Source organism: Simochromis diagramma, unplaced genomic scaffold, assembly GCF_900408965.1.
Source record: "Simochromis diagramma unplaced genomic scaffold, fSimDia1.1 OVJJ01000603.1, whole genome shotgun sequence".
Taxonomy (NCBI): domain Eukaryota; kingdom Metazoa; phylum Chordata; class Actinopteri; order Cichliformes; family Cichlidae; genus Simochromis; species Simochromis diagramma.
The window spans coordinates 11,697,214-11,719,641 of NW_024387414.1; the positions used below are offsets into that span (position 1 = coordinate 11,697,214).

The following is a 22,428-nucleotide window of genomic DNA, read 5'->3' on the forward strand; positions in this document are numbered from 1 at the left end:
TTAAGTAGACGTCTGTTTAGATGATCATCATCTTGTGATTAATGGCTTCATTCTTTAAATCCACACAAAAGTGTAACTGAAAAGTGGAAATGGAAAACATTGTAAAGCAGCATATCATAATGTCTTCAGGAGCTTTTGGACATCATTTCATCTGAAGAGCTAACTTCTCCAGCTGTAAATTTTGAAAGTTAAATCATTTCTTGCCTTGACTGAGGGACATAATGAATAATTTAAAATCTGGATTAGGAGCATTTCTGTCGCCCAAGAACAACATTTGGAAGTAACTAGGTACACAATGTCACTATGTACCTAGCTACATAATGACATTATAATTGCATTCTTCAATGATTTTGGTCCATTTTTGACATGATAGCATCACACAGTAGCTGCAGATTTGTTGGCTGCATATCCATAATGTGAATCTCCCATTCTGTCAGATTCCAATTAGATTCCAGATTCTATTCTACTGGGTAGAGATCTGGTGACTGTGAAAGCCATTTGAGTATAGTGCACTCGCTGTCATGTTTGAGATGATCTGAGCTTTGTGACATGTCACGTTATCCTGTTTTAAGCAGCTATCAGAAGATGGGTGCACTGTGGTCAAAAAGATTAGCAACAATCCTCCGGTAGTCCATGGCATTTAAATGATGCTCTGTCAGTACTAAGGGGGCCAAAATGTGCCAAGAAAATATCCTGCCCACTAATATATCACCAGCAGCAGCTTAAGCAATTGATATAAGGCCGAATGGAGCCGTGATTTCATATTTTTGATGCTATTTACACAAAACTCTGACGCTAAAAATCCAATTCCTAAATGTCTTCGATTCTCCAAGCGCCTTTCAAGGGGGAAATATATCCACAAACATAAGTCCACATTCCCCATTTCTTATCTGTTTTGATGGTCAACTTGAAACTCTTCTCATCAGGGCTGGAAGCCAATCTAAGCCATTACATTTTCAGTGGACATTCAAATCCATATTTCATACTGTGACCATTGGATCAGCAGTAACTGATGAAAAATGTGTCTGAAATAGATTCACTGCCAGCAGCGGTGCTAATGACAGAAGGTGTGTGTGTGTGTGTGTTTATTTTTTCTGTGTATGTGTGTCTGTCACTTATTCTTTATGCAAATATGTGCACACTGACAAATGATCTTTATTGTATACTACAGTCACATCCAAAAAGAAAATGAGTGCTGTGTGTTTGGCACTGATGAATGAAGGAAACTGTTGCCATCGATCACGTTTGACTCCGTGTGACATGAGTATGAGGAGTTGCTTCTGAAATGATACTAAATCGAGAACTTTTATGTAACATAATATGCTTAACTTTCCCTACTTTGCATCTGTATTTTAGTGTATGTCAACTATTTTAGAATTACACACACACACACACACACAAAAGCCTCAATCCCTTGATGCTAGAGAAATTCTGATTCTGAAATACAGGGCCAATATGGATCACAATGTTTAAAATAAAAATGTGCAGTAAATTTTTTACTTTTTGTATTTGGTTCCTCTTTTTTGTTGTGACACCACAAATAACTACCAGCAAATCTTATTATCTTATTTGCAGGAAGAATGATATCAAACAATAAGACCGATATCAGCTGATTTCCCAATATACTGGTGCATCCCTACTGGAATTCACAAACCATTCCACTAGCAATGCAAGTGTTGGGTCTGTAAACATCCAAAACACCAATTCAGTTTTAGCATAGCAGCATACAAAATGCCAGAAGCTATATGTAGAGGAGATCAAACCCTCTCAGTGAGTCACTCTCATGCTGTCTACCTCACTCAGAGAGAGGTGAAGAAAGGAGAAGAAAGCTCTCACAGTGCAGACAAACCTTTGCTGAATCTTCCCTCTTGTAGTTTTAAGAAACACACGCACACTCTAAGTGGAAGGCAACGCTGAGCTGCCCTGTGCATCAGAACAGCCGCTCACAAAGACGTCATAAGATTACAAAATAGCCAGTTAGCCATTCTACTCACTGTTTATACTGCTTACCGTGCCAGAAGGTGTTGAAAAAACTAAGTTTCGCAAAGAGATAAAAAGGAATATTAGAAAGGTGATGAAAGGAAGATGAAACAAAATAGATAGATTGTCTATTTCTGTGTGCAGAGAAGAGCAAAAGAAGGAAAGCAACAGATCCACGAGGAAAAAGCGAGAGTTCTTTGACTGATACTTGACTGAAGTGTGGCCTGTTCTTTGCATAGAAGTGAGCCGATGCTGACTACAGTTACCCACAGTTAGAGAGGGGAAGAGCAAGAGTGTGTAAGAACAGGGGGAGCGCTTAATATTCCATGCACACAGACTCTCTCCACTATAGCAAGAGTTTAAAAATAGACCGCAGATGAGCTAAAAAAGAGAGGCGCCGTAGCGTATGAAGAGGGGGATCCAGACTGCTCTGGATGATGTGAAGGGGAGGGAAGTAAATGGCTTTGTCCTTCGTAATGATAATTAATGAATTGTAGAGTTTTGACCTAACACATGACACTGGTATCAATGTGAGATCAGAATATGCTGTTTCCTTAGAAATGTATTGTATTAATTTAGTATTCTATAATATACTGATTGATATAAAAGATTTAAAAGAAAAAAAATGGGTGCTAAGATTAAACAGACCCACATAAAATGAAAACAGTGGCAAGACCTAAATAATGGTTACTTCATGCAGTAATTTATCTTACTTTGTCTCAACAAATTTGAGAACTGATCAATACCTTAAATATTTAAACAAATGAGAAAAAAAAAAAATTCTGGATTTTATTGGAGTCCGTGAGCACAATCAATCTAGCGCTCAGTCCCGCGGCCTCTGGCTGTTATTCTAAGTAAACTATATTGAGGCTGTGTGTTTAGACACAATAATACAGAGAAAACCCCAACCATCAGACGACCCCTGATTACCAAGCACTTGGTAACAGTGGGACGGAAAAACTCCTTTTTAACAGGAAGAAACCTCTGGATTAACCAGGTTCAGGCAGGGGCAGCCATGTGTTGTGACTGGTTGGAAAGGAAGACGGAATAAAAGACACACTGTGAAAGAGAGAGAGACTTTAATAATGATTCATGATTAAATGCAGACTGTTGTATAAACACAGAGAGAGAGAAAAGAGGTGAGTGAAGAAGAAATGCTCAGTGCATCAGAGGAAGCCCCCAGTGGCCTAGGCTTATTGCAGCATAACTAAGGGAGGGTTCTGGGTCACCTGATCCTGATCAAAAGGGAAAGTTTGAAGGCCAATTTTATAGAGAGTGTCTGTCTCTCTAATCCAAACTAGGAGCTGGTTCCACAGAACAGGGTCCTGGAAGCTGAAGGGTCTGCCTCCCATTCTTCTTTTAAATAGCCTAGGAACCACAAGTAAGCAGTCAGAGTGTGAAGTCTAGGATTTACACTAGAGCAGGATTTATACTTGTAAGTGCACTGGTGTAGATTTATTTATTTACTGAATTACATTAATCACAATTTTAAAGATTTATTAATGTGTTTTAGTAAGCTATTAAAGATTTACAGTGACATAATGCATTTTGAAGTTACTGAGCTCACTAAATTATATGACGTTGAGGGAAAATGATCTGATCAGAGGGCTGATTTTATTAATGGGCAAAAAAAATCTTCTGTATGCAAACAACAACAGAACTGAAAACAATAAACCCATTTTATATTGCAGAAATATCTAAATTCAGAGTTAATAAATGCCATGGGACCATGGGAGCAGCATTTCTCTTCCAAAGCCTTGTAAAAGATTCATAAGCCTAGATACAGTTTATATCAGTGCAAACCGCAGCCAGAGTTTTGCTCTTTTCCCAGCTGATCTCTTGAAAATCTCAATCCAGCCATCTGAAGGACTGAAGTGATTTGTTTAACTTCTGCTCTTTACTTCTATTTTCCTAGAAGACATGTCCACTGACATTTGCATGACTGTGACTAAAAGTCGAATGTGACTTTTGTGATTCTGAAAAAAAGAAAGCATGCCGAATTATCCTTTTAAAACAATGAAAAAAATAAACTAATATTTTCCCCACCAGAGAAAGATGCTTTCTTTTGTGCCTCTCTATCCAGCCTAATGGTTCACAGCATTAACTTGGTTTTGCTTAATGTTTGGTTTAATGAAAAAAAGCATGCTACTATCTGTAATTAAATCTGCACATTATTTAGCTGCTTCAAAATAAAAGCTTTTGAGTATTTTGTTAAAAAACAAGAAGAAGCCATTTAAAAAAACACTAGCATGGTGATTGGGTGACTGGTATACACGTTAGCATTATATTCTGTTTTAAGGATTATAGACTGACATGTTAGTAGACTCCTAATACAACTACAGGTACACTACAATAGTGTATTCAGCTTTGTTATATTGCAGCCACTGCAAACACTTTAGCTGATGGAACACAGATGATTTCACAACATCACTGCTGGCTGCCAATAAGAAAAAGAAAAAAATGGTAATGTGCATTTCAAGATAACAACACAAACTAGAAGCTAGATCCCTGCTAGACGTTTGCTGAAATGCCAGGTGGAACAACTGCAGTCTCAGAACATATACTGTCCACAGTACCTTACATACTGAGAAACACATATATGGCCACGTTTTCTTAATTTTCACATTGAAAGGTATTATAAATAATTATTATAAATATATATAATAAATGGCATACCACAGTCTTGCAGTTCTGTGTACATCCATGAAGGTTACTTTAGTTGAAATGTTGTGCACAGTATTGTTATACATCATAAAATGCATTAACCTTCTAAGACCCGAATTCTTTCATGGCATACATTTTCAATTTCTCTTGATTGGGACCTGATGAATGAAAAAACAAAAAACAAAAGAATTACCTGATTTTATTTTTTTTTACCTGATTTTTGTTTCTGAGAAAAATGAGATCCACATAAGAGCACATTTGTTTTAAATTTCGATAGAACAGTGGCTGTATAATGTCCTCCTAAGTGGATATCAGGCCCTTGTAGAGCAAAATTTAGTATTTTGGTCTAGACAAGCCAAAATGTGATGTCCACATATGTAGACGCCAGGTCCTAGGAGGTTAAAAATGTATCTGTCTCAATTTTTATCAGGCCACAAATTTTTAAAAAAGCAAATACTGTAAATAAGTGTATGAATACTTGTTGCATGCTGACTCTTATACCTTAACTAATAAAATATTGACACTTTATATTTTATTTGCTCGCATCATTATGTTCTTGTATGCTCAGCGATGCAACATGCATATTTCAGATTTTCTTTTCATACATGATCAGACTGCGCTGAATACTGTGTGGCTTCCACCTCTACCCTTAAACTGGTCCTGTGAATTGACAAAGAAGAGAAGAAGAGCACACCATCATCTCACAGTACGGCACAGACAAGCGCATATTCCCAAGAGACAACAAACAAGTCAGCTACAATACAAACACATGCACCACAAACCACAGCACACACTCAATAATTACCTCACAGACCGAGGCACTCTTAGTTAACTAACTTGCATGGATATGTACAGCCTTAATACTCGTTGGTGCCCCTGCAACAGGCATCTCAGCCCACAGAGATGCAAAATGCAACATATACATAGTGTTCACTTAAAGGAAAAATGATTTAACTGACAGGCCCAAAATCAATCCTTTACCGCTTTGAGTGATCTCGGCTGTTTCTTGAAGCATCGCTAATCATTTAGCATTTTCATTTTGTCTCTGCAACAAAGTAATTAGCACGCACAGAGTGTTACCCAAGTGAGAATCCCAAAGTCATTATAATGATCCTTATGGTGCTATGTCTCCATTCTCCTTTGTCCAGTCCAAAACCTCCATTCAGAAGCACTTGAATGCACACATGCAAACACAAACACAGACACACAAACAGAGGATACTGTTGTCTGCAATCTGCAAAGCCAGCAGCCCCCCAACAGGATGTCAGCATCCACGTGTAATTAAAGCTCTATGCCTTTTGTTTATGAGGCACCCTTCACCAATGGACACCAGCAAAATCTTTTGTGCCATCTCTCATTAACGCAGAAATTCACACAAACATTGAAAAGAAGAAAATCAGATATGCAAATAAACTGTTCAGCAATGACACACACAATTACACATCAGAAACACAGGCAAAGAAAACACACACACACACACACACTAGTACTCACACTGGCAATTAAGAGCACCTCGATGAGAACATCATCAGTATGATGATTAAATAGGGAACTGAGTCATGAATAAAACATTTGACCCGTGTCTGAGCAAAAATCGCAACGGAACGATTTCCGACATCAGTGAGGCCAACATCAGCGTGTGCAGAATTGCCACTGTGCCTCAGCTCGCCCTTTCAAGCAACATTCTCAACTCCACAGCAAGCCCCTGCATTTCCAAAACAAGCTTTGTCTCCCCTTTCAAGTTTGACATAAAAGGAAAGACAAAAGGGGAATAGGAGCACCAGAGAAGACTGCGGCGAGAACAAGAGACTGCTCTCTCATTTCTGTAAAGTCTTAAAGATTTCCCTGCTGTAAAGCCTGTGCCAGGGTGAGAAGATTTCTTTGTGCTTCTGATATCAACTAGTGTTGAAAGGCTAATACACATCCATTCTGCTTATTTTTTTTCATTCATTCTCCTTTTTCTTCTTTGTGAAGATGTGGGATACAGTACCGCTAACACCTGATTGTAGCTGCAGCCAAACGCTGCAGATGGAGAATCCACTAATTGAGTAATGTGCAAATTGGTGTTACAAAGAGACAGACAGAGGAAATTGCAAAAGTGAGAAACATCCATTTACAGACCATCACCTTGAGGGTGTTTGCAGTCTCATGGGAATCGTAGTACATAATCCCTGAGCTACAACTGCTTCTATACATGCAGAGGGGTGATTTAGTTTGGGTGGTTACAGTCTGTCTGTTACTCAGTTCCCCACATTAACCATAATCTTTTTGATGCCTCCCAAGTACGACAGGAAAATTACTTGATTGTGTTTCAGCTGCATAATTAAAATTAGCAACATAGGTGTCTTCTATTCACACTATACTATGCAGATCATTTCTAACGCCAAGCGTAACTATTATAATTAAACTGATGAATCTCACCTTGAGTCAATATTGTATTGACCTACAATCACATTGGCATTCTCTTATGTTTTATTGAGAATTAAGCACACCTCGGTTGTGTCAGCAGGCTTCAGAAACACTCATATTTACTGCCTCCCAACAGTGAACGGCTCTCTACACCTTTTCTCATATTTTTATTCCTGCATGCTTCAAAGGCATCAGCAAAAGACACGCCAGCTCCCTGAGAGACATAAATCACCACCGTGAAAAAGAAGCAGAGAATAAATATATTGTATTTCATTTTCTGGCATTCTGAGTGTGATAGGTATGTGGATAAAAAAAAACAACAACTGCTGTCTGTTATGAACGAATGCTAGACATTAAAATAACGCTGATATGCCAGGCCATGTTACTGACTCCATGACACTGTACAGATGGTGCATTTCATTTATCATGCAAGTTGGACCTCAAGGTGCAGTTCCAGCAGTAAAGTCAGTAATGCAATGAAAAATACAGTTTATTGTCCCTCTTAGCAGGGTAGATCCATTGGTGTATCTCGAGCAATACAACACAATGCTTGTTTTTGGCACTTAAAAACACCACTACAGCACATTTGTGGACAGAGCAGTGATCCATGTATGTATGTTATTCAACCTGTCACAAATACACAACAGCATTTTGGATTAAGCTGGGTTTGGTAGCTCTACTTCAGCTTTACCATTTGGAAATTCGACTTTAGCAGGTGTTCCAATTCCAACCTTTGGAATGCACTATTAGGCTTGAGCACAATGCTACTGTGCTTCAGTTTGCTGTCATACTGTAGCATGCTAGTATTGTCTGAAAGAGAAACTGTTTTAATTCTTAAAACCTTCAGCTTACCATCAGTATAACCACCACTAATTGTCAATATATTTGCTGACATGTGTGCAACACAACTTTCCCACAACCAGGCACACTTCTAGCAACAGGCAGATAGTTTATCTAGAATAGAGCTCCAACATAGTGCTTTAACAGTAGGCTACATACTGACCTCCTCATCACAAAAAAGTAAAATAAGTAAAAGTCATCCTATCATGAACTCTGCCAATGGACACTGTACTGGCTCAATTACCCAACCCTCACAGGGATGTCAACAGTTTTGCTGGAATTTGGTCAAGAACCAAGGTATGGATATCCAGATGTTCACACTGTGGTCAAAAAGGTAACTTGTAAACATTGAATCTTGCACAAAATTTAACATCAGTCTACCCTAAGAGTTCAATGTGAGTTAAAGAACCAAAGAAGTGGCCATTTCTAGAATCACACTGCTAGTGTAGATAAAACACAGGGTCCTCCATGTATGAAACAATGGCTGTAATCTCTAGTCTTGAGTTAAGTGCCTCTACCATCCTATCTGCTGTGTCATGTATAGAATGTCTTTGCTGCGATGTTTACTGGTGTCAGGTTCACTCAGGCCAAGCTCATTAATCTGCTCAGCTACAGTGCTACGGGCTGAGAGAGGACAGGCATAGAGAAGAAGTGGGGAATGAAAGTGAGACAGAACAAAGAGGGGATTTTACAGAATTTAGGGGGCAGGCAAGAGACAAAGAACAAAAAAAGAGGTGAGATGAAAGATACTTCAAATGGGGCCGACAGAACAAGACTGATAAAGAGACAGAGGACAAAGAAAAAAAGAGTGTTAGAGCATTGAGAGTAAGATTTGTTTTACTATAAGGCTCTTTTCATATGCTTTTATACAACAAGTCAAATGGCATAACAAAGACAAATGCTTTATGTGTACTGGAAAATGCTCCTTTTACTACTTGAGCAACTTAGTGCCAGTGTCAGTGTTAAAATATGAGATGCAATCAAGAAGATCCCAAACTATGCCTAGAAAAACTAAAAACTTCACTGGATCTCAGTATGGCTGTTATCACATTCAAGGTCAGAACAGAACTTCAAGGGAACGACTCAAACATGGCCGATTGAGAGCAGTGTATAGCTGCTAAAGGAGACTAAACTGAAGGGGATAGCAAGCAAATTTAAATCAGGTATAATGTTTCATTTTTATAGTCACAGTCACTTTTTGATCACACCTTATACAAATACTGGTTAGCCAGTGTGGGATGAGCTCCATGAAAAGCAACCTGAGAGCCAACAAGAGCTACAAAATGTTTTTTAGGAGTCTCAGTTTTGGATGTAAAAGATCTGTCCCTGTGCGATTCACTTTATGATTAATTTTCACATACTAAATTCTCTTCTCTAATTCTTAATAAAAGTAATTACATTAAGCTCAGTTACCTGCTGGTACTAGTGTACACAGAGAATATCCACTTTTCAATTAACCGTTGAACAGTACATCAGTGGTTAAAAGTTTATGTGAGCTGCTGAACAGTTGTGGCATACAATACATAATGGCATACAATCTACTATGGATTATGGGTTATATCTGACTAAGACAATGAATCAGCCTCTTAATCAGAGTTGCCCTGACTTCACTGGAGTCCTACACATTAGTGTCATTGCCAACACCTAAAGTCCCAGGATTAAAGCACACCAAAGCCTTGAAGGCTCATCCCATCAATTCTGCACATTATGGATTAACATGTTATTTAGCAGTTTGCCTTCTCATCAGAAAGACATGTCTCAAGGTCTCAAGGTCTCAAGGTTCTTTATTTGTCACATGCATAGTTATACAAGTATAACACACAGTGAAATGTAGGCTGACACGCTCCTCGACATGTGCAAAAATTGGGGGGGGGGGGGGGGGGGGTGTAGAGGAAGAACATATATATATATATATATATATATATATATATATATATAGATATATAGATATATATATATATAGATATATAGATATATAGATATATACAGACATATAGTATATACACTGGGTGAATGTGCAGTAGTAGCAGCAAGCAGGTGAATTCTGTATATTAATATGAATAGACATCTGACTATTTTACAGGAGACAATATAAACATATTTAAAATTAAAGGAATTTGAAATGTACATTGTGCCTTGGTTTAGTGTCTGGAAGAGTCCTGTCTCAGTCAATTATAGATGATGTGAGAGGGCGGGTGTGTGTGTTTAGGGCACGGATGGCTTGGGGATAGAAGCTCCTCTTGAGTCTCTCTGTCCTTGCCCGGAAGATGCGGAACCTTCTACCAGATTGCAGAAGTTGGAACAGTTTGTTGCCAGGATGGGACGGGTCCTTCAGTATCTGCGCTGCTCTAGTCCGGCATCTCCTGGTGTAGGTGTCCTGAAGCGGGGGGAGAGCAATCCTGCAGCAGCGTTCTGCTGTACGGATCACTCTCTGGAGAGCTTTTTGGTCCTTCACACAGCTGTTCCCAAACCACGATGTCATGTTCTGTGTGAGGATGCTCTCCACAGCGCCTGTATAGAAAATCCTGAGGATCTTTGGAGAGACCCTGAACTTCCTCAGTTGTCGTAGGTGATACAGGCGCTGCCTAGCCTTTTTGGTCTGGACCTGTATGTGGGCAGACCATGTCAGGTCTGAGGAGATGTGGACACCAAGATACTTGAAGGACTGCACCCTCTCCACTGGAGCTCCATTGATGATGATGGGCTTGTAGTCTCTGTGCTGACCCCTTCTGAAGTCCACCACCAGCTCCTTGGTCTTGCTGACGTTCAGCTGGAGGTGGTTGTCCTGGCACCACGATGCCAGATTCTTCACTTCATCCATGTAGGCCGCCTCATCGTTGTTGGAGATGGCACCCAACACCACTGTGTCGTCAGCAAACTTCACAATGGTGTTGGAGCCATGGGTGGCCACACAGTCTGAAGTGTAGAGGGAGTAGAGCAGTGGCGAGAGGACACATCCCTGAGGTGCTCCTGTGTTGATGGTGATGCTGTTGGAGAAGCACCTGCCCACCCTCACCACCTGAGTTCTGCCAGTGAGGAAGTCCAACACCCATGCACACAGACGGCTGTTAAGTCCCAGATCCCTCAGCTTTGTGAACAGTCTGCAGGGCACTATTGTGTTAAACGCTGAACTGTAATCAACAAACAGCATTCGCACATAGTTACCCTGTTTCTTGTCCACGTGGCTGAGAGTGGTGTGTAGGACGTGGGCGATGGCATCCTCTGTGGATCTGTTGGATCTGTAGGCGAACTGCAGCGGATCTGTGGTGTCTGGGATGGAGGAGGAGATGATGTTCTTCAGCAGCCTCTCAAACACCTTCATTACTACCGAGGTCAGTGCAACTGGCCGGTAATCGTTCAGGGATGAGGGTTTGCTGTTCTTGGGCACAGGGATGATGGTGGATCTTTTGAAGCATGTGGGGACCACAGACTTCGCCAGGGACTCGTTGAAGATGTAAGTGAACACACCTGCTAGCTGGTCAGCACAGCAGCGCAGCAGACGGCCGGTGATGCCGTCTGGCCCCGCCGCTTTCCTTGTGTTCACTCTCCTCAGTGCCGCTCGGACGTCATGCTCCGCGATGCTGGTCACCGGGCTCTCGCTGATGACGTCACTGTCCTCGGTAGTCAGGCGGTAGATAGCATTAGCCGCCTGGCTAACCTCGAAACGGGCGTAGAACCGATTCAGCTCGTTGGTGAATGCAGAGTCGGCGTTGATCGGCGCAGTGTCCCTGGCTTTGTAATCCGTAATGGTGCGTAGTCCGTGCCACATACTCCGTGTGTCGCCCTGGTGGAAGCGGGACTCCACACGTTCCCGGTACCTGCGTTTGGCATCTCTCACCGCGCGCCGTATGAGGCCGCTTTGTAGGCGCTCATATCGCCAGTGGCGAGACCCGCGTTGTAGGAGGCGGTCCTGGCGTTTACTGCAGTGCGGATCGATCTGTCCATCCACGGTTTCTGGTTTGGGAATGTGGTGACTCTCGCAGTGGGGATAATCTCCTCCGTTAGCATATTGACGAAGCATACTGCTACTTCCGTAAACTCGTTGATGTCGACTGCGCATGCTCTGAACATGTCCCAGTCTACGTCGTTGAGTGCGTCCTGTAGCGTAGCTTCTGATTGGGCAGTCCACCGTTTTACCTCCCTCTTGGTCACGTCTTCCCTCCGTATGCTTTGTTTATACTGGGGAATGAGGAAGATGGCGTTGTGGTCAGACTTCCCAAAAGCCGGGTGTGAGACAGCTTTGTAGCCCTGCTTGTATGGCGTATAGCAGTGATCCAAAATCCGATCCCCTCTCGTTGGACACGAGACATGCTGGTAAAAGTTTGGCATGACTTGTCTGAGGTTCGCTTTGTTAAAGTCTCCTGCTACAATGAGGGCTGCGCCCGGGTCCTTGTTTTGAAGCGAGCTCAGCACATCATGTAATTCGGACAAAGCCATACCTGTGTCCGCTTGGGGTGGGATGTAGACCGCCGTGGCGATGACTGAGGTGAACTCACGGGGCAGCAGGGTGGCACATAGCTGGAAGCGAGGCAGATAAGCAAGAGCTCTGTTTAAAGCACATCCTATTTTTATTCTATATTAAGCCTTTACAGGTTAGAAATAAATCTACTTAGGAGGCCAAATTCTTTCCCTGAATGTTATACTTGTGCTTTTTTGGCCATCAGTTGAAATTTATATCTGCATATTCTGTAACTATATGTTCAATAGTATATCCCAAACACTCATCTAAGGAGAGTTACATGCTGGGCTTTTCTTTTAGCACCTCTGAAGGTGCTACGTGAAGCGCCACAAACTGTGATGAGAGAACAAAGCTATCAACAGTTTTTCATTGTTAAGTTGTCCAAAAATAAAGGCTGAACACCTCATTTAGCTCTTTTTTAACATCTGGGAGCTTCCAAATTCAAAGACAGCTCTGTTATCTCCAGCTGGCAGATCCAACAGAGCTGAGACTGAAAGCTCTGATCAAAGACATTTTGACAGGAATGACAGCATCCGTGCTTGCACCAGCTGATCTGATGCGCAAACATTTACAGAATGCACAGTCCAAATTGAAGGCTGGTTAGTTGTCTATTGAATCAATGAAGTCCCAGAAATTTGGTCAGATTTGTCCAGGGCTGTTCAATTAGGGCAAAACCCATGATTACTATTATATTCGTCAGTAACTGCAATCTAAATTACAACCCCTGAAATGAACAAGAATATGAAGCGATAAGAATGGCATTTTTTTTTAAAAAGAAACAAAAAAAAACAAAACTTCTGAACAACGTATTTTAGTACCTACTAGTTTGACTGCTATGACATTGTGCACAGACATTCAGATAATGAATCATTACGTGATCCCCTAGCTCTTCCACAAGGGCCACCAGGAGGTTTATGTCTGTGCTTTTTGGTGAAATATCTTGATGGAGTGCCATGAAATATCAATATTTTTACTACCAGAAGTAGTAATATGCACAATGGCATTAGCACTGTTGTCTCACAGCAAGAAAGTCCTGGATTTGAATCCACTGGTCAGCTGGGACCTTTCTGTGTATAGTTTGCTCGTGCTCCCTGCGACTGTGTGGATTATTTCCAGGTACTCAGGCTCCCAAACCCCAAAAAATCCTTGTTAGTTTAACTGGTAATTCTAAATTGCCCATAGGTGTGAATGTGAGGATGAGTGGTTGTCTTGTCTCCTTGTGTTATCCCTGTGATAGATTGGCGACCTGTCCAGGATTTACCCCACCTCTCAATCTATGACAGCTGGGATAGATTCCAGCCCCACCACGACCATGAATTGGATTAACCGAAGAATACAAATGAAACTTTAGCACAGCATAAGTGCTTTGACTATTGTTTGTCCTCAAGGTACAAACTGAAAACAACCTGAAACCCAAACCATTTGGGAGCCAAAGTATAATATTTATCAAGAGTGAATCAATACCTGCTGTAGTTCAGTGTATGAAGACCATTTATAAACTTGCCAGTTTTACTATAGAACAATCTTTTAACACCAAATTGATATTTTTGAATGCCCCAGTGCCTTCTGGTCTCTTGTGAGAGATACTCAAAAATTTGTAATTTGCTATTTTTCTTATGTTCATTATTTTAGTGTGGAACCTTGATGAAGACACCATAATCAGTAGAGGCCCTTGCATGTATCCAAACACAATATTACAACGTCTACTCAAATTCTAGCAGAGTACACCAAGTGGAAAACAATACAAGTGGACAGAGACCACTTTGGAGATGACGGAAGCCTATTTCAATAATGCATTCACAATGCAAACAAGACAAGCTTCTTCCAAGTTGCGCATTTGGCTGCATTACAGGAATCCTAATTTCATTAGCGACTTATCCAGGGCTTGAGTTGGTGCCAGGTGACTGAGTCACTTAATCACAGTGATAAGGTACCTTTCCTTGCATCACTGCATTTCTATCATTCACCTAGCTTTCAATCACTAATACATACATATTCTGGTTCACAACAGGAATATTAAGTTAGAGCAAATGGCCCGCAGTATTTAACTCCAAATATTAACTGCCTGACTGCTGGATGATATTTGCTCAACTGTATGTTATATTGAGCTTTGAGTGAATTACATAGCTTGTATTTTCATAGAATAATCTCATGAAATGTAACTCACTGGTTTGTGAGCCATTGGAGAATTGATTCTGCTGTTCTGTGTTGAGACACTGCTTATTACTAGTGCTAGAACGTGGCTGTTTAACCACACTCCTTGACTACATAATTCAAAGGCATCCAGGGCATAACTGCCAAACAACACGTAGATCCAAATAATCCCTGTATTTGTACACCTCTTTAATTACAGTGATTAATTCAGAAGAGTAAAGAAGCCGACACAGATACTCATGAGCTACGGCTAAATCCAAACCAGAGTAACACTGTCAATATATTCTAGAACAAAAATAATAAAAGGCAAAAGACGCACATAAAGGAAACTGATCAAGCAATAAAATTTGAAGTTAAATATAAACTTATTCTTTTTAATGTATACTGCAGATCAACTGCATGGTACCTGAAGCATCAAGGCATTGCAGATGGGAGGAAAATGTAATTCACAGTAGTGAATCAACAGTGTGTCTCACTTATTTTAACAGGTTTTAAAGATTAAATCCCTGTCCTATCATCTTATTGATTTGGACAATCACGCCTGTACTGTTGAATGGTCTGGATAAAATACTATTATTATTTTTTGTAATACTGAATGAAGAAACTATTCATCCTCTTATTGATTGGGATAGGGTGACTCAGCAGGTAGAGGGCATCTGCTTATTGCAGATTGGTGATTCGATCTATGCTCCTCCTCTTCACGAGCTGCCTTACGTTAAGTACCCCAAATTACTCCCTTTGGTTAAGGCAATGCCTTGCATGGTAGCATGCCACCATCAATGTGTTTGTGGGTAAACTCAACCACAGGGGGCCACAAGTGAGTGTACTTCTAGCGCTCGAGCCTAGATAAATGAGAAAGGTTGTGTTAGGAATGACATCCGGCGTAAAATCACTACCAAATCAAACATGCGGATCATCAAGAATGTGATTTTCAGAAGGAGTGAGGGTCCAGAATGCAGGACGCAAAGGTGGGATTCAAAAAAATAAATGATGAGTCATTTATTAGGTTGAAAAATAATACAAATCTAAAACAGAGTCCAAGTAACAAAAATACAAAGAACAAGAACAAACAGGGAAAGAGGAAGGCAGGGAAACAATGCTACACAATAACACAAATATGTAGACTTACATTTGTAACTAGAAAGATGAGGTAATCAGAAAGAGCAAATATTGCTGGAGAAAACAAGGCGAACAGAAATCAAGATAACAAGAAAAGGGGGAAATAAAACTAAATACAGAGCACAAGAGGACACAAAGGACTACCAAAATAAAATAGGAAGCTACCAAAATATGAGCACAAACACAGCGACTGAGACAACCACAGGACATGAGGAACACAGAGGGAGCAGGAATCAATAAAAACAAGGAATCAAATATGAATAATCAATTAACAATAAACAGAAATTCCTTAGTGAGCAAGAACAGACAACTCTAATAACAATAATAATGATGAAGAGTCTATAATCGATAAAATAAATAATAAACGATAAAGAATCTATACAAAACATAAGAAAACAAGACTTGAAAGTCTTGTAATAAGAAGAACTAAATTAAAGGAAAAACTCTAAATAACAAACAAACTCAAATATAACACATGCTTAAACACAAATGAAAACTAAACCTTAAAAGAACTCAAAAACCTGCGTCCGAGACCCAAGGACCATGACACTGAGAAGTGGACAGATGAGAATTGCTGAATCCAGTATGTGCAGCTCAAGAGGGTACTGGTGAATTCAAATGAAATGGAGCTTTCTAAACTAAAAAAGGCAGGCATTTTTCACCTTGGTTATATTTTTACCTTTTCAGTACCTGGAAAAAGGATTCACTTTTTCTCTGCTCTGCTAAGATGTTTTGGGTAGATATTGAATATCTGCAAAGGTTCACAAGATGGTAGTGAGAGTATAGCTGTGAGATAATGGCACTAATAAAACATGGAAGGCACAGCTGGTGGTGGAACAGTCGAAGACGTTAAGGGTTTCATTGAGAGTGACCAGGATGGACAAGATTAAAAATGAGAACGTTAGTGGGATAATTCAGGTTGAGCAGTTTGGAGCAAAAATTAGAAAGGCAAGGCTGAGATGGTTTGGACATGTGCAGAGGAGAGATAGGGGACAAAGGATGTTGAATATGGAGCTTCCAGGCATGAGGAAAAAAGGAAGACCTCAGAGAAGATTAATGGATGCAATGACGGAGGACATCCAGAGGATTGGTGAGATAGAGGAGGATGCCAGGGATAGGATGAGATGAAGGCAGATGGTTCATTGTGGATACCCCTAAAGGAAACAGCAACAGAACTTGGTAAAGTGTATAAAATCATAAATCCAGTCGATTTATATTTGGCCAAAGATCACCAAGAATAAAAGGACTGGTTCCAGTAATACTAAAGCTTTCTCAGGTTATACAAGCTATACCTCTCCATATATACTGCCATTCAAAAGTTTGGACACACCTTGTTATTTAATGGTTTTTCTTTATTTTCATGACTATTTACATTGTAGATACTGTGACAGCCAGTGGTGTGGTCTCCCTTTTCCTTGTCACATCCTTTGAGCCAGGTTGTGACAATACATACTGAGGGCATCAAAACTATGAATGAACTCATGTGGAATATGTAGTAAACAAAGTGTGAAATAACTCAAAACATGTTTTATATTTTAGACTCTTCAAAGTAGCCACTCTTTGCTTTGTTGGCAGCACTGCAAACCTTTGGCCATCTCGCAATGAGCTTCATGATGTAGTCACCTGAAATGGTTTTGTCTTCACAGGTGTGCCTTTCCAGTTTTGAGACCACCAGTTGTGCCGTGCAGAAGTCAGGTTGGTACACAGCTGACCTATTAGTTAGAATTCATATTATGGCAAGAACCAATCAGCTAGGTAAAGAGAAACAACAGTCTATCATTACTTTAAGAACTTGCAAAAACTTGTGTCCCCAAGTGCAGTCGCAAAGCCATCAAGTGTTAGAGATTAGAGCCCAGATAAATGCCACATAGAGTTCCAGTAGCAGACACGTCTCTAGATCAACTGTTCTGAGGAGACTGCATGAATCAGGCCTTTATGGTCAAATAGCTGATTAAAAAAAAACTACTACTACTACTAAGGAAAAGCAATAAGCAGAAGAGATTTGTTTGAGCCCTGAAACACAAGGAATGATGTGATGGTGTGGGGATGCTTTGCTGGTGACATTGTTGGGGATTTCTCCAAAACTGAAGGCACACTGAACCAGCATGGCTATCACAGCATCCTGCAGTGATATGCCATCCCATTGGGTTTGCATTTAGTTTTAGGACATTGACCTCCAGGCTGTGTAAGGGCTCTTTGACCAAGAAGGAACATGATGGAGCGCTGTGCCAGATGGCCTGGTCTCCGCAGTCACATGGCCTAAACCCAATGGAGATGGTTTGGGATGAGATGGAGCGCAGAGCGAAGGCAAAAGGGCCAACGAGTGCTCAGGATCTCTGGGAACACCTTCAAGGTTGTTGGAAAACCATTTCAGGTGACAACCTCATGAAGCTCATCGAAAAAATGCCAAGACTGTGCAGTAATCAGAGAAAAGGGTGGCTATTTTGAAGAATCTAAAATATAAAACATGTTTAGAGTTATTTCACATTTTTTTCTTTACTACATAATTCTATGTGTTCATTCATAGTTTTGATGCCTTCAGTGAGAATCTACAAGGTAAACAGAAAAACCATTAAAGGAGGTGTGCCCAAACTTTTGACTGGTAGTGTAGCTATAGTCACTCTGAGCACAGTGTTTCTAAACAGCTCTTGGCTAAATCTAAAGTAAATCTTAAGCAGCCTGTGGAGAAGTGAATTTGACCTTTTAGCCTTTAAAGTAAGTCTCAGCTGTAATGAAAAGGGGAACACTGGATTTATTACACAATGTAACTGAACATAAAATCCAATTAACTGCACAGCTCTATATGTCCATTAGGTTACTCCTTCTGCACGGCCATTGCTACCTTTAAATGCTGAAATTTTGCTTTTTCAAAACTATCTCAAAGTTTTCCTGATGGGGTTCATAAGCAACAGGTGGTCCCAGTCCTGATCCTGTGGTTACTGAACTTGATATTCTTTAAAATTTGGGGTTTTCAGCACCACCTTCCACCTTTTCATTACAGCAACCATTTACCTTCCTAATTTTTCCCTGCATAAACTGCTCAGTCATGAGCTGAGGCTTAAACATCTGTGGATGTAAGACGTCTGTGAATATTGTGAAGGACAGTCTTGTCAGAACAGGACAGATGAGTGAACATGGTTCTCCGTTCTTCAGTCTGATTATACTGTAGGCAGGCCTGGCCAACTGACAGGCAAAGTTAGAAGTCCATGTTAAAACAACAGGACACCTTCACCTTCTCCTACTCCACTTTAGCTTGTCTTCACATTGAGAAATTCTCCCAATTATGGAGGTTGTATCTCCCATTATTCCCAAAAGATGTGATTTCACTCTAACAGCAGCTGTTAAAGGTGTAGGCTAATTGAGCTAAATGGAGAATGTGACCACTGGGCCCCACGAGGACCCTTTATTCTGGGCCACCTCTGTAAGGTGGGCCAGGAAAGGACAGCTACCATCCACTCTCAATTTCCCTGAGCCCACAATTATGTCATCCTGCACTAAGGACACTGTAATGTCCTTTACTCCGATGCAAAATGAAGTGAACACCAGTGTCTATTTAGCTTTAGAGATGCTTTGTGTAAAACATAAAACAGAGTTTCCTAAATACTGCATTCACCCATTCGGATGTCAGCAAATAAATGGCATTGTTGTTGTGAATAATAGACGATTGATTAAGCCGATGATCCTATTTATGTCTCCATTTAGACCAGTTGTGCTTCATCAAGGGCCCCATAGTGTGAAATAATGGCGTATGTCATTATTTCCCATGCTGGAAATAATGACATACGCCAAAAGAGCGCTAATCCTTCTCAATACAAGCTCCACTAGAAATTAGGCATTCTGTCCCTGCTGTGTGGTTTCAGTTGCTTAAAGGATGGGATCAGCATATCTTGACAGCCAAACACTTTGAATCACGCTCAGGGGAAGGAGCTGCTTAGAAGTCAAAGGGGAAAAAGTACAGGCTGAAACTAGGAGAAAGCACAAGGACACCATGTCGTCCCCACAAATGGTACATGGTGTTTTGCTTGTTAAACAGTAATGTTAAAACTCACTCAGGTAAATTGGCAAGCTGGTCAAAAGTCAATTCATCTACAAAGCACATCATTTTCTCTCAACAGTAATGTGTATTGAGCTATGAGGACAACCTCAAAGTCATCTAAACGAGTACTCACCAACATGCTACACTAAAAAAAAACAGAATAATTTGAATGAAAAACATTCATGTTTCTCCCAACTTGTTGAAAATGCTGATTTTTTTTACAGATAGGAAAAGACCTGACACTGACAAAATCCCCATTTTATCTGTCCCCTGAGCACCGCCACTTTAAGTTGTTACATGCTGAAAGCCTTGCTTTGCCTTTGCTGTCAGATCGTAGAAATGAGCAGGTGTTGATGGCCTTTCTCTGCTGTCATCTCTAATTCAGCACCGCTGGAATCTCTTCCAGTAAGAGGCATCAAACGCACCTCCAGCAAATCAAAGACCAGGTTAGACGACGCACAAATCATACTTTATAATGATGCAGCAACACAAAAGACACAAACACACACACACTTGATTTACAGAGAAGGTAGTGCACATTAATCACTTACACTTATTCCTGCATTCACTCATTATAAACAAACTGCACTTATTGACTGCAATCATGTTTTGCCTTTATTCGTGCCAATTTTATTTTATTTAAAGTAACTCAGACTAAAGGAAAATGTGATTTTTATTTTACTTACAATGTCAGTTAATGACGCAAAAGTACACAATAGAAAGAAACTGGCTTCTGTTTTTTACCTTTTCTATAAGATAAGATTTTCTGAGAAATAATTTTTGGAGCCATGTATTTGTCATTTATGTTCACATTTTTAAAAACTCAAACAATTTTTAGATCGTTAAGGTTTGTGCTGCAGAACTCTTTGAAAATGTAAATATGATACTCGTTATAGATTTGGAAAAGAATATTTCTGTGTTAAAGCTGACTCAGATATAAAAGACTTTCTAAATGGCTCAAAACAACAACCACAAATGCAAAAATGTATGTACATCCCTCTCATCACAAGTGCAGTTTACCAGCCAAACATGAGGTCAGTCTGAAGGTCAACCACCTTTGGGACTATGACACCTGAGTTGGTTACACTAACTATAAACATAATTAGTATATAAACATCTAACATTCTGTCATTCTATGATAAAACCAGACTGGCTGATGTAGCTAAAGAATCTAGAAATCATGACTGTCTCTTCCACTGAAATCGTTCAAGATCAGATTATCCAGATTAGTTTTATAATGCATTCTAATCAATGCATGCAAAAAGCTGTCAAGAACAACAGCTCATGCTGATATTTTATTTTGTATTTATTTAACATTAGTGTATTCCTTCTGTTGGTATATAGAGTCATCTGGCCATCCTTGATATTTGCTACGCAATGCACGAACCACATGCGCTCATCATGGCATGTCCACACAGGTATCTCTCTGACGAAAGCCTAACATCCGCAGCTCCACAATGACAGGCTGCACCATAAAACATACAATCAGGTGTAATGTGAAGATGATTGGACCTGCGGTAGATGACACCTCTATTAATCTGAATGTTTCCTGCAAGCATCACATTGAATGTGACGGGCGAGCGGTGAAAACGTCACTTTACCTGATCGCCACCCTGTTACGTGTCAAAAGCACGTCCTCCGCAACAAGGTGATTTGAGAAACAGGAAATGTTGGTCTCCACTGACCTGGATCGTGCAGGTGTACTCCGAGTCGTCCAGCAGCCTCACGGTGCAATTGCATTCCCTGTCCAGACTCCTGATGCTGCTGCTCATTAGTCGGCTCAGCATCTTCTCGATCGTCTGCGAACGGGACCACAGAGAGGTGCACACAGCACATACATACAAGTTTATGTTCTGAGGCGTTAACGGCGTCCCTGGTCTTTGCTCCAACACCTGGTCAGCGGCAGCGCGTGTGCAGACAGGCGGCGGTGGTGCATCGTTTTATTAGTGTGTGAGCGCGGACTGAGCGGGGTGCTGCGTTTCTCCAGTCAATGAGAAGTGGGAACACTGCTGTAACTGCTGCTGCTGCTGCTCCTCTCTGGTCCGGTTAAACTGTCACCCCCTCACCACACCTTCTCCCCCCGTCTCCGCCGTTGCCATGCCGCTCTCAATGGTGCTGGGCGGGCTGGTTGATGAATGGCGAATCTGTCAGCCAACAGAGCGGGAACTGATGCTGCCTTCGCAGAGTTAAAAACAGAAGTCGAAATTCCGATAGGCTGCCGCAAGTCGTGACTAAATCCACATGGAATAATAACACAGCTTCACAAGTAAAACAACAGGCAGGTGCTTTGTCCTGTTTTAGAAGTTGCTCAGTTAATTCAAGATGATAAACGAATAACTAACGCAATAAAAGAAGAAATGCGTCAGCTGAACATTCCCGAAACATACTTACGCTCAACGTCACACCTCACGTGCCAAATTTTCCAGTTAATTTATTATTGTGTGTGTTAAAATGGATATTTCCGACAGAACGTGAAGGCAACAGCATATTTTAGCATTCAATCCGCTTCACCTCCACAGGTTGGTTTCCAGTCTTTAATTATGTAGTCAGAGAGACGCATTGTTTATAGATGACGAAGCTGTTAAACTCAAATGCACTTTGTTTATCAGAAAGTAGAATATTTATGTATCTGTGCTTCTGCCAGGCTATTTTTAAATGACAAGTTATTTTCTGTTTATTATTTCCCTACTTTTATGCCCGAGTGCGACCCAACATAATTCTTTGATTGGCATGCCTTGTTCACGAGCAGCGGAGGACAGGCGGTATT

General features: G+C 40.7%; 1 protein-coding gene across 2 annotated transcripts in view; it reads right to left on the minus strand.

Annotated features, from left to right (window-relative positions):
- The window catches only part of LOC120720979 (FERM domain-containing protein 5-like), an 80,037-nt gene extending 57,995 nt beyond the window's left edge, over positions 1 to 22,042 (minus strand). For both annotated transcript variants that reach the window (XR_005693099.1, XM_040010916.1), the window contains exon 1: positions 21,347 to 22,042. Coding sequence is in view for 1 of the 2 variants with exons in the window: in XM_040010916.1 (XP_039866850.1) it covers positions 21,347 to 21,448 (102 nt within the window). In the remaining variant the exon portion in view is untranslated. The remainder of the gene's footprint in view (positions 1 to 21,346) is intronic.
- Between the last annotated feature and the right edge of the window lie 386 nt (positions 22,043 to 22,428).